Here is a 14308-nt window from a genome sequence, read left to right as displayed (position 1 = left end):
GGCGACTCGAGAGGTCGCGTAGCCGAAAATCGGGGCGCGACAGCTATCATTTTCACTAATATCACTTGACCCAAAGAACGCCACCTCGCCCAAACAAGACCAAAAGTCAATTAAATTGAATTCAAACTACACTTAAATTCACACATAAATACATGTACAAAATTAAACTTGTTTTCATATTCAAGTGAATAATAATCTTCATTTTAGCAAACAAGGCTCAAGAAAATCCCCATAAGGTGTGGTGTATCAGCCTCAATAATCATAACATGGCAAATGTAAGCAAATATTGACTAAAACATTTTCCAACCCAAACAATCAATGTTACAGTCCACCAATAAAAAAAAATGTTTTGTGTAACTCAAAAGTAAAAAAAATGGTAGATGGTAGCGTTACTAGCATGAAATCAGGGACAAAGCACAAATTACATATATGATATTTAGAGTACAAAACAAATAAATATAAGAAAGTAAAAATAAGGTAGCAAGAGATTATGGTAAATGAATGTTGGGTTGAGATTATGAAAAACTCTTATATGCATTTGGGTACAAGAGATTATGGGTTTGTATGATAGAGAAAGATAGCTATGTCAGATATATCATAATTAAATTAGAGATAATGAGAGGTAGAGAAGACAAATGTGAAATTGCTGCAAAAAATGAGCACTTGAACCCAACAAAATTTCTAACCTAGAAAGAAAAAATGAGAAGCAGTGAGATAATGGTTTTATGGTGGAGAAGGGAGGGTGAACATGTTTTTCCTTTGGGAGTTATTAGGGTGGATAAAATTCATTTTATATAATTAATATAATGATTTATTTGTAAACTAGAAATAAATCTTTGTGTGATTAGGAATTAAAGCTAAAAAATTAAGATAAATTTAATCAATCCTCAATCTATAATTAATTCAAAATATATTTTAAGTATATTCATATTCCTTTTTAGTTCAATCTATAAACATAATATATCTTCACCATTTACACTTATTCAAGTAAAAAAATTAAACCAAATATAATTTTGATTTTAGAAACAATCGAATATTTTGATAATAACCAACTCACATGAATAATAGTTTAAAAAAATATTGTACTAAGGATTCACTCAAATTACTAAAGATTAATTTAGTAATTCACTTTTGGATGTATTATCGATAAGAGAAAATTGCAGTGTTACATCACTTTTGATGGTATTACAAGAAATTTGATAAGGGAAGATTATGTTAGAGGATAGTTAGAGGATACTTATAACTGTTTCCTTTTTTAGAAAGTTGTCGCGGTTAAGTCAGTTAGCTATAAATAGCAACTGTAACCATTTGTGAATAATAACAATTTTTTCCTGAATTATAATCTTCTTGCAATTCTTCTTTCAATTTCAATACACAATTCTCGGAATCCTTTCTCACATAGGAATCTCTGCTTCTTTTCTCAATCATCTTCTTCGAATTTCCATAAATTCCTAGAACCACAATTTTCACCTTAACAATTGGTATCAGAGTAGGTTTGTCCTCGGCACAATCAGTTTTCCATGGCAGAATCCACTCGAAGTCAAACATCATTGCATGAAGTTGAAGATCGTTTGGAGAGTCGCATGTCAGCAAAGATTGAATCCAAGATGATAGAATTGGCGGGTTCTATCTAGAAATCTTTGAGTGATTCTTTAAAATTGACAATGGAGGAGTTGCTTAAGAACAATACAGAGGGACAAGAGGATTCTGCTCGGTCAAGGGCCACTAATGCGGGGAAAGAAGACACAATTCGAACTACTCTTGTGGTACTCGTTTATCAAGAATAGATTTCCCTTGTTTTAATGGTGATAATGTGAAGCAATGGATTTATCAGTGTGAAACTTACTATGTAATTGATAACACACCGGAGGAATTCAAGGTTAAGTTGGCACTGATTCATTTTGAAGGAAGAGCTTTACAATGACACCATGCTTTTGTTAAGTCACTATGGACAAGTTCATGGCCAATTTGGGAGGAATATGTTCAAATGTTGATAGAAATATTTGGGGAGGTTTGTGATGACCCCATGGTGGAATTGATGAACTTGAGGCAAAAAGGTCATGTTGCTGACTATCATGAGGAATTCGATGCCATTATTACAAGATTGGAGTTGTCTGAAGAATATACTCTGAGTTGCTTCTTGGGGGGGGGGGTCTGAAACAGGATGTCCAGATGATGGTTAGAATGTTTCAGCCACATTCGGTGAGAAAAGCTTTTGCCTTGGCCAAGCTGTACGAGTCTGCTAATAATAACAATTCCCTCACACAATTTTCTGCCAAAGCAAGTAAGCCACCTCTTCTTCCAAAACCTCTCAATTCTGCTAAACCTGTTCTTCCCAGTGAGCCTTTATTGGAATCAGCTAAGGCTAAGCTACCTCAGAGGAAGAGTTTGACCCCCGCATATATGAATGAAAGAAGAGCCAAGGGGCTATGTTACTTATGTGACACTCCCTTTACACTAGAGCACAATTTGTCTCACAAGAAGCTTCAGTTACATGTTATGGAGGTAGAGGACCAGAGTGAAGATGAAGAAGTGATCAGGGAATTACAACTAGAGACCAAATATTATGGGCAACCACAAATATCTGTCAATGCTTTAATAGGAATGGCAAGTTTCAAAACAATGCGGGTTACAAGGCATTATCTCAAAAAAACCATTGCACATTCTCATAGATAGTGGGAGTACACATAACTTTTTGGACATACAAAGAGCAAAGACCATTGGTTGTAAGATTGAGGAGTTCGATCCACTCATGGTCACTGTGGCTGATGGTAATAAATTGAAGATTTCGGCAATTGTGAGGAATTTTTCTTGGACTATTCAGCATACCACATTCACATCTAATATGATGTTAATTCCATTGGGATGTTGCGATGTAGTTTTGGGAATCGAGTGGTTAGTAACTTTAGGGGACATTACCTGGAATTTTGACAAGTTAACTATGGATTTCAAGGTTCATGGAAGGAGGCATGTCCTTAGAGGGTCTTCTACTAGTGGAATCAAAACCATTAAGAACCAACAATTGGAGAGAACCTGGTCTGAAGGAATTCATTTGTCCATGCTGCAGGTTTGCAACATAGAAGGAGGGTTGTTTCAATCCCTCACCACTCATGCAGAACAACCTCCACTTCTAAGAGAAATTGCACAAGTCTTAGATAGGTTTGCCAAATTTTTTGAAGAATCTACTCACTTACCCCCTATGAGAGTGGATCACAACCATCAAATCCCATTACTACAAGGTAGTAATCCAGTAAATAAGAGGCCCTACAGGTATGCTAAACACCAAAAAGATATTATTGATAAATTGGCGCAGGACATGTTATCATGTGACATAATTCAGAACAATTGCAGTTCTTATGCTAGTCCAGTGGTGTTAGTGGGCAAAAAGGATGGCTCTTGGAGGTTATGTGTGGACTATAGAGAATTAAACAAAGGCACGGTGAAAGACAGGTTTCCTATACCTCTAATAGAGGACCTCATGGATGAGTTACATGGATCAACAATTTTCTCTAAATTGGATCTTCGAGCTGGCTACCATCAAGTAAGGATGGATTCCTCTGATATTCACAAAACAACATTCAAGACTCATGGTGGGCATTATGAATACTTGGTGATGCCTTTTGGTTTGACAAATGCCCCTGCTATATTTCAGGGACTTATGAATGCAGTATTTTATATGTTTCTCAGAAAATTTCTTCTTGTCTTTTTTGATGTTATTTTGATATATAGTAAGACATTGGATGAGCATCTAGATCACCTCTACAGAGTTTTGTTGATAATGGAAGAAAAGTGCTTGTTTGCTAAAATGTCCAAGTGTTACTTTGGAGTTGAGAAGGTGGAGTATTTGGGGCACTTCCTTTCCAGAGAAGATGTCTCAACTAACCCTGCTAAAATTACTGTTGTTAAGGATTGGCCACTGCATAGTACCTTGAAACAGTTAAGAGGATTTTTGGGCCTTGCAGGCTACTACAGAAGGTTTGTGAAGGGGTATGGTGGGGTAGCCAAACCACTCACTGAGATGCTCAAGAAGGACAATTTCTCTTGGATTCCTGAAGCAAAGATTGATTTTGAGCAGCTTAAGAACTTGTTGATCACTACTCCAGTGCTTGCCTTGCCTGATTTTTCGAGGCCATTTGTAGTTGAGGTGGATGCTTCAGGGACTCGTTTGGGGGTAGTGTTAATGCAAGACCATCATCCAATAGCATATGTTAGTAGAGCTTTGAGTGTTCAACAACAAGCATTCTCTACTTATGAGAAGGAGTTAATGGCTATAGTGCTTGCTGTCCAAAAGTGGAGACATTACTTGCTGAATAGACACTTTGTTTTCAAGACTGATCATCGCAGTTTGAAATACATGCTAGATCAGAGATTGACAACTGCTTTTCAACAAAAATGGTTGGTTAAGTTGTTGGAGTTTGATTTTGCTATTGAGTACAAGCAGGGAAAGGAGAATATAGCAGTTGATGCCCTCTCTAGAATGGAGACTTGCAATGTTTTGTTGGTTCATCAAATTGATTCTACACTACTAGATAGAATCAAACAATCATAGCATACAAATGAAGGGTTATCTTGACTAACGAGTCAGCTCCAAACTGATTTTGGGGACCACAGCCATTACAAATTGATTCATGGTGAGCTTAGAAGGAAGGGGAAATTGGTTATATTCAAGGATCAACAACTTAGGAATGACATTTTGGAGTGGTTGCATAATACTGCAACAGGTGTCCATTATGGTAGAAATGCCACAATTCAGAGAGTCAAATTGGTGATTTATTGGAAGGGACTGACCAAGGATGTGAGAAAATTTATTCTCAATTGTCCAACTTGCCAGAGGTGCAAATATGAAACTACTGCCTCACTAGGATTGCTTCAACCACTGCCTATTCCAGACCATGTATGGCAACATATCACTATGGACTTTATTGAAGGATTGCCTTTGTCTTGTGGGAAACAGATTATTTTTGTGGTTGTGGATAGACTCAGTAAGGCTAGTCACTTCATAGCCTTATCTCATCCTTACACTGCTGCCAATGTTGCCTAAGCATTCTTAGACAATGTGTTCAAGCTTCATGGTTACCCTGATTCTATTATGAGTGATAGAGACCCCATCTTCATAAGCAAATTTTGGCAAGATTTGTTTGCATTACAAGGGGTTCATCTCCAACTCTCTTCTGCCTATCATCCTCAGACTGGTGGCCAATCTGAGGTAGTCAATAGATGTTTAGAGACTTATTTGAGGTGTATGTGTTCTGATACTCCACAACAATGGTGCAAATGGTTATACTTATCTGGATGATGGTATAACACCACTTTCCATACAACTATTAATGCAACACCTTATGAGATAGTTTATGGTCAGCCACCTCCTGCATATTTGCCTTATCTTCCTGGTGAATCCAAGGTGGAACTGGTGGACAGAAGCCTGAATCGAAGAGATGAGATGAGATGAGATGAGATTGACAATTCTTGGTGGGTGATTTGGTTTATGTTAAGCTTCATCCTTATAGGCAGATTTCAGTTGCTAATAGGAGTAATGCTAAACTGGAACCAAAGTTCTCTGGTCCTTATGCCATTATTAGCAAGGTTGGCATGGTGGCTTATGCTTTGGATCTTCCAGCAAACTCCAAAATTCATCCGGTGTTCCATGTATCTCAGCTCAAAAAACATGTGGGATCACTGGTGACTTCAAACATTCTCCCTGTTTCAACTGATTCAGGCAATGTGGACAAGGAACCTGAAGCTATTTTAGACAGGATGACAGTGAAGAGGAGAGGGAAAGCAGTCACTAAGGTGTTGGTCAAATGGAAGCACCAATTCAAGGAAGATGCAACTTGGGAGTTTTACTTTGATTTGAAGAAGAAGTTTCCATTTTTTAATCCTTGAGGACAAGGATTTGCTTTAGGGGGAATATTGATAATGGAAGATTATGTTAGAGGGTAGTTAGAGGATACTTATAATTGTTTCCTTTTTTAGAAAGTTGTTACTTGACAGTTAAGTCAGTTAGCTATAAATAGCAACTGTAACCATTTGTGAATAACAACATTTTTTTCCAGAATTATAATCTTCTTGCAATTCTTCTTTCAATTTCAATACACAATTCTCGGAATCCTTTCTCACATAGGAATCTCTGCTTCTTTTCTCAATCATCTTCTTCGAATTTCCATAAATTCCTAGAACCACAATTTCCACCTTAAAAAAATCCCCTTAAATGAAGGTTGTAGAGATGCACAAAATTCTTTAAAGCCATAGTGATCAACTATTGACAATGGGCACTCATGGAGAATGATCATCTTAGCAAGTTTCATCCTTGAAACATCTTGGTTAAAAATATAAGAACTAGTAAGTACCGTATCTTTCCTTCGTTTCTTAGTTTTGAGCAAACATTATCTTATATCCCGAGTTGTTCTTTGTGGACAACAAGCTAAGTGTTTGCGAGTGTGATGTTCCTTGCTTTGATTCATCTAAGAGTTTAACATGACAATAATTGCAAACAACTTTCTCTTCACCATCTTTTACCACCAACTCAAAGTGTTTCCAAATAGGTGAATTTTATTTTTCGTTTTTTCACCTCGTTTTCCTTTCTAACTTAGTATCAGATTGATTTGCATTTGTTTCCACATTCATAGGGACTGAATTTGACTCCCCCACATTTGATAAAGTTTGCACAATAAAGTCTTGTTGCGTAGGATTAGAGTCTTGTGGATTAAGCGTTCTACATATAACAATAACAAAGTTTAGTCACATAATGAGAATAAAGTTCAGTCACAAAATGACAATAAAGATTATAAAAAGAATGGCAATAAAGTTCAAAATAAGAAAAGCTAAACATATTTTCTGAAATACATCATATTCTACAAAAAGAAAAAAGGAAACATATCATTATTAATTGTCAATCTTAATTGTCTATGTTCACAAATTCAATCTTGTTTACTATTATCTTCATTCCTTTATGAGAAACCAAATTAATATAAGAAACCAAACCAAAGTTTAAAAACACAAAGTCAATTAAATAGGACACAATGAATTATGAATGAATGTGTTGATGTCATTGAACAATTAAATATTGCTTCTTGACAATGAGAATAATTAAATAGGACACTAGAATAATTATACCTTTATTACTAAATATTGCTTACAGACAATGAGAAAATTCAAAGAAGTACTCATATGAATATATATAAATAGTGGCACATACTTACACAATCAATGTTTCACAGGGGAGAATAAGAATATAACTATATAATCTTCACTATCAAAATAATTATTGATATATATATATATATATATATATATATATATAAATTAAGAGATACTAACTTGTAATTAGTGATGATGTTGGAGAGTGAATGAGTGGTGAAGAGGGAGTAAGGTTGTGAGCCTGTGACGAGAAGGAAAATAATGGAATTAGAATTTAGGAGAAAAGTAGGGAACAACTGCTAGGGAAATTGGGTTATGTTAATTATATATATTAAAACGGGTTCAGGTACTAATGGATCTGGGTACTATGTTACCTAGCCCCGCACCATTCAACAGCAAGTCTGAAAAATACCCAAACCCAAATTCCCACGAGTCTAAAAATATAGACCCAAACCCAACTCATTATGAGTATTTTTGCGAAATCCACATACTCATTGTCATTGCTATCAATAAGTTGTCTATATTGAGCAATTACTCACATAATTTTTTGAAATATCACATACTGAAGATTAGGCATCAATTTCATTTCACTTTTAAATAAGAGCAAACTTAAATGGATAGAAGACCTAGTTTACTCATTTTGGATTGACCAAAGAAAAGTGGAGGAATGGAAAATTATTGATTGCAGTATGAAATCGTTTGTTCCATATTTTGTATCATTTCATTTATTATCGGTTGTGATTAGTTGGAAAAATGTATTTAAGTTAAAAGTTTAATTATTAATTATTTTTCTCATAAATCACAATAATGGTACATTGAGCATTACAAATTTGGGTGCACATTTGTTGTACTACAATGAATGTTACTTTATGTATAATAAAATTGTAATCGGTTCAAAAAATATATTTAAATTAAAATTTAATTATTAAGTAAAAGATCTGTTTCTTCCAAATTGTAGCATAAAAGATGTGTTTCCAAATAGTGGAAAGAAAAGTTATTCTTGTTTCTAATTTTAGCTCTACAAATCAAATTGTTGATTTTCTTGCAAAATACTTTGGAAAAAGATCAATTCATACATCTAAAGATGAACTTATCCAACTTATACATATCATGTGGAGGGGAAGTGTTATCAACATCAAATGATTGATTTATTGTCAGTGTTGATTTGTTGCTTTTTTTATTTATTCACTTTTTGGTCATTTAGCACTTAATAAGATATTCTGTAATTAATAAATTTTGATTGTAGTAAACAAACAAGGAAATCTATCCTCTTACTACTAGTTTTTTCATATTTTTTCAAAGTGTAAAGTTTACACTGGGTTTCAAATTGATGAAATATATTGATATAATAGTTTATAAAATAATCAATATAAGCTGAATGTGTAAACCTTTTAGGAATACATTCATAAAAAAAATTCTTTGGATTTAATGTTTTTCATGAAAGTTAAATATAAAATTATGGTATTTGTAAGCTGGGGCTCCGAACCAATAATGTGGGCCCGGTTAGATTTCAAAATGTCATAAATATTAAGGATTCAATTTTCGGAAACAATATTTTTTGGGATGGACAATCACACATATTAAGGATAAAATAAGAAGTAGAAATTATATCATGTTAGAAATTACATCATGTTTTGCCTTTATATATAAGTAGTGTGTACATGCACTTCGTGCCTGCCGGCGAATATTGTGTGATACTACATATTCAATTTTTATATATTTCAATTTTTTTGAATTAAAATGTATTTGTTGTCTTCGGTATATTTTTTTGGTGTGTGTTTAAGATAATGTTTAATTTCAGGTGATATATGGGGTTAATTAATGTATTAGTGGTAGTTGCTTATGATTATATAATTTTTTTGTAAAAATTAAATAATATTAAGGGCAATATAGGAAATGAAAATTACACCATGATAAAAGTTATTTCAAGTTTTGGCTTTATATATTGTATAGACAAGTTTTAGCTTTATATAGTACTAGTGTGTACAGGCACTTCGTGCCTGCCGATCAATATTGTATGGTATTACGTATTTAATTTTTATATATTTCATTTTTTATAATTAGAATATATTTGGTGTACTTTATATTATAATTTTTGTGTGTTTATGATAATATTTAGTTTAAGGTGAGAGATGTGGTTAATTAATGTGTTGGTGTTGGTTAATTAGGATTATATGGTTTTTTTTTGTAAAAATTAAATAATGTGAAAGGCAAAATAGGAAGTGAAAATTACACCATGGTGGAAGTTACACCATGTTTTGACTTTATATATAGTATAGATAAATATTAATATTAATATATTATTATTCCACATGTAAGTGTCATTTTCTAACTTCAAGACATTATTAATTATACATTTATCCGTGTTATTGCTGAGACAAAAAAAGTATGAAATTATGATTGAGAAGAATATAATAGGAAAACTAATTTTTTTTTATTAAAAACGAATTAGTTTGTTTAAATACATTGGAGCATGTTATAAAAGATAAACGATTAATTAATAATGTTATAAATATTAAAGTGTGAATAAAGTCAGTTGTTAACAATGATGGCAAGTAGGTGGATCTGAGTAGATCCCTTTACATTCCCATTTATTAACGGTAGTATCAAATAAGTTATTATATATTTTATTTTTGGTAATTAGTTAAAAATATATTTAAATTAAAAGTATAAGTGATATTTTGATTAATCACAATAAGTAACATAGAATGACACATTTTTTATGATAAAAGTATGCTCTTTTTATTCACATTCAAAACTATTAAAAAAAAAAAAAATATTAAGAAGAATTTATTTTTAGCATCTTTTTGGGATTTGTTTCTTAAAGAACTTTTTAGTTCTTCAAATTTTGGATTCATTCTATAAAATCAAACTAAACCAAATTAATTATACATGTTACACTTTATATATCAATTAAACTTTAAAATTCCACATCCACTTAATTTGTGTTTTTTACATCTTTAATTGAAGTTATTTGTATTCTTCTACTTTGATAAATTGTATCCAAACAAATCATCAATTATATTAGATTTTTATTAAAATATAAAGTTAATACAGTAGTCACAAGTATTCAATTAAAATAAAAGAAACTGCAAAAAATATAAAACCAAGTTCAAACTATAAATAATTTTCAAATTGGCCATATCATAATACCTTGATCCACCATATCATAATACTTTGATCCAACCAAACCAAATAATTTATTTCATATTTGAATGAAATAAATTTTGTCTTATAATCAATTCAAATCAAACTATCACCTAGTATTATTAATATGGTATCATTTTGTTAGGTTATATATCATATAGTTTTCTGGACAAATTACTGATCAAATTAGATATCATATATATTATGTTAAAAAGTAATAAATAAGGTGATAAATACTTTTATCTTAAAACAAAATGTGTATCTTAATATATCATGTTTTATATTGTATGATACTACATATTCAATTTTTATATATTTCATTTTTTGAATTAAAATATATTTGTTGTGTTTGATGTACTTAATGTTATATTTTTATGTGTTTATGATAATGTTTAATTTAAGGTGAGATATGTATTGGTGGTAGTTGGTTATGATTATATAGTTTATTTGTAAAAAATAAATAATATTAAGAGCAATATAGGAAATAAAAATTACATCATGAAAAAAAGTTATTTCAAAATTGTGTGATGTAACCAATATGATTATCTAACGAATATAAGTATTGAATCATTCCTTATCTCTTTTGGGGCAAGTTAGTCCGAACAAGTATTTAGAACCTTACATTTTGGTCATCCTCGTTCACATCCAAACAAATAACTAAATTAATAAAATGAAATAAATTATAACTTAAACCATATAAATAAGTATCATCAGTTTCACAGGAGGCACATTGATTCATTCAACATTTGTCAATCATAAGAATGGAGGTAAGTTTGTTATCATGAATGTAAGGTTGAACAAGTTCACATGATTATAGTTACATTGAACAATTTCCAGTTATTGTTGTTTCTTAACATCAGACACTGTTTTAATCAGGCATGGGTCATGGAAGACAATAATCAAGATTCAAGGCTTCCTCACTATGGCAGCCCCAACAAATTTGTCTCCTTGGATCAATTAGCAGGTCCCCTTTCTCTCTTTGTAGATGAATTAGTGTATATAGGAATGGTTAATACCATTTTCTTTTTGATGTTATATCTTTGGTGTTTTAAATTGTGGTCGAGCTCATAGTTATTTTGTGATCATGGTAGGCTGTTACAATGCGGATTGTAGTGGTTAAGTCTCGAATTTTGTGATCAAAAGAATATTTTTTAATATTATGTAGTCTGGTGTAGCCTAAATACGATCTAGTACGGTTGTTTTGTATCCTGATATGGGCGTATCATTGTGATTAGTGTAATACCTTTATTGTGGGTGATGCGGTTGTAGGGTCACCACTATCGCAAATTCGCAATATAGGTGATGTTGTCCAAAATTTGATTGACACAATGATGGTCACCTAGAAGAGAAATTCATTTAGAGAGATTTTATTAATAGGTCTAATTATTAGCTTCATTCTAACATAACTGAGAAGTGGTGAATTTGCAGAGTTGGGGGTCTTATACTGGAAGCTGAATCCGAATGACTATGAAAATGATGAAGAATTGAGAAAGATTAGAGAAGAAAGAGGATACAATTATATGGTAATATTATTCTAATTTAATAGTTAAATTGATTTATTTCTGCAACTGCAAGTAAAGGATCAAAATGTATTGTTTTTTCATTGCAAGAATTTTATTTAACAGCTAGCAACATTTATTTTCAACACTTTCTTTAACATACTGATATTGAGTGAATTTGGTAGGCCTTGCCAAATCAAACATATACGTTCTCTATTGAATTGGTCTCTAGTCTGTTTGTGAGTTGAGTTTTGGAGAGGAATGAAAAGAAAAGGAAGGCTTCAGAGCCTTCTCACAAGTGTATTTTATGGTTCTCGAATCTTTCATTTTCCTTTCAAAATTCAATCTGCAAACATACCCTAAAGAGAATGTTGAAAAGATTGTATTATCAGCCTTTCTCTTTAACATAAAATAAGGATGAGGTGAAACACAAAAACCAACAATTCTGGCTTTGTAAGAAGTAAACACCACTACACCAGCCAATATACTGCAAATCGGTAAAATATAGAGGGCAACCCAATGCACGAGGCTTCTACTTATTGGGATCCGAGGAGGGTAAATGTCGGTAGTTTTACTCTCACAAGTAAATAGACTATTTCAAGGATTTGAACCCTCATGGACCAAGCAACCTTATACTGCAAAATGCAAATTAGTGAAAATAAGTAAAATGACTAAACTTGTTTATATCCTCTTTCAAGTGATACTAGAACTTCAGAGGATTTAGTCCTTGTTGCTACCTCTCTTGATATGAGAGTTCCCTTAACTGACACTTCCTTGTCCTGGTTTTGCTTGGATGGTTGAGCTTGAAATAGCTAGGTTCTATTTTGATAAGTTTGTAATTCAGACCTTGCAGTCGGCCTTGTACATCACTTGTAAATTTAGGATTTAAAACGGAAAACTGTGTGCCTCTATGCGACATGTTTTATGAACTCGTAACTACTGTGTTCTTAATCTTATGAGCCAAATCACATAAATTGTGTTCAGATTACCTGATATTAATGGTATATGCTACTTATAGTTCAGCTATGGAGAAGCATTATATGCAATATTTCGCACCTAAGTTATCATTATTATGAGACTCTATTCTATTTCTTACTAGCACAATTGCCAAACTGGCAAAGAAATCCTTTACTATTTAGAGATTTGGCGTCTTCGCATTTTCCACTTAACGTTGTGTCATGTTCTATAAAATAATTCCCATTATTTGAAGGTGAATGTAGCCTTTCAAGTTTTCGTAATGCTCGGCCGACCTATATGAATATGATTAAGTTGACCATTTATGTATGTTTTGGGATTACTGTCATATTTTTTCATTTTAAATATCTGTTCTATTTGAATACGCTGTAGGATCTGCTCGATTTATGTCCAGAAAAGGTGGAAAACTATGAAGAGAAGTTGAAGAACTTCTACACTGAACACATTCATCAAGATGAAGAAATCCGTTACTGTTTAGAAGGAAGTGGATACTTCGATGTGCGAGACAAGGATAATGGGTGGATTCGCATTTGGATTAAGGCCGGCGATCTTATAATTCTTCCGGCTGGAATCTACCACAGGTTCACTCTTGACACCAGTAACTATGTCAAGGTATGAAAGTTTCTTATGCTAACCATCACAAACAAGTCTTATGATTAAAACATCATTTTGGATAGGGGTATGAACAAAAGAAATGATACTATAGGTTGCTAGAGCAGATCAAGATTCAGGGCTATTTTTGGTTAATCAATGTATGCGTTTTGTTTATGTGCAGCTAATGAGGCTGTTTATGGGGGAACCTGTTTGGGCTGCATATAATCGACCACAGGAAGATCACCCCGCTAGACAAGAATATGTTAAGAGCTTCGCCGAGAAGAAGGGTATGCCATTGGAAGCTCATTAGGACTATTAATTATACACAACCATATACACACATATGTATGTATATATATATATATATATATATATATTATCCATGTGAAATGTAGTTTGTGTTAGATGCCATCAGCATTAAATTCGGAGAGGAGGCTTATCCGAACCTAAAACAACATTATGCATTGAGATGACTGTTAGTATGATCAATGTTCACTTCCTCCTACCTTGTTGTATTTCATCAACATGTTTAGTTTATATGTTTGTGTATTGTGATGCCACTTTATCTGTGTTTAGATGTTTAAAGTCAAGTTTTGTTGCTTAACTTATAATTGCTTAATTGATGCATGATGCACCTGATATTCCTTGGTGGAGTGTTTCATATTGCATACAAAGAAATTTTAACTTCATATTCAATTGATTCATCAAATCTTAACAGCTATTTTTGGCATTCTTATTTATAACTTTTGTACACACAATTGAGTGCTAGAGGTCAGATATTAGACAACATGGTGCTAGGGGTAAAATCTATGTTTTATTTTGATAAAGAGATATATGAAAGCCAAGGATGATGTTGATTATTTTGACCAATGAACCCTTGAAAAAGTGTAGTTAGTGCTTTCAACTAGAGTGAGTTTGACAAATAAATCACATCTTTAGAGGCTTGTATAAAAGTT

The 14308-nt window shown here is 32.6% G+C and overlaps 1 protein-coding gene across 1 annotated transcript; it reads left to right on the top strand.

Annotated features, from left to right (window-relative positions):
* Window positions 10940-13992, top strand: LOC109363382 (1,2-dihydroxy-3-keto-5-methylthiopentene dioxygenase 1). Its single transcript, XM_019609630.1, has 5 exons — window positions 10940-11051; window positions 11161-11248; window positions 11713-11807; window positions 13131-13370; window positions 13534-13992. Exons 1-5 carry the CDS (start codon window positions 11046-11048, stop codon window positions 13660-13662), a joined length of 558 nt encoding a protein of 185 aa, XP_019465175.1. The 5' UTR covers window positions 10940-11045; the 3' UTR covers window positions 13663-13992.

Source organism: Lupinus angustifolius, chromosome LG13 (assembly GCF_001865875.1).
Source record: "Lupinus angustifolius cultivar Tanjil chromosome LG13, LupAngTanjil_v1.0, whole genome shotgun sequence".
Taxonomy (NCBI): domain Eukaryota; kingdom Viridiplantae; phylum Streptophyta; class Magnoliopsida; order Fabales; family Fabaceae; genus Lupinus; species Lupinus angustifolius.
The sequence above is the reverse complement of the archived record's forward strand: the minus strand, read 5'-3'. Positions and strand labels throughout refer to the sequence as shown.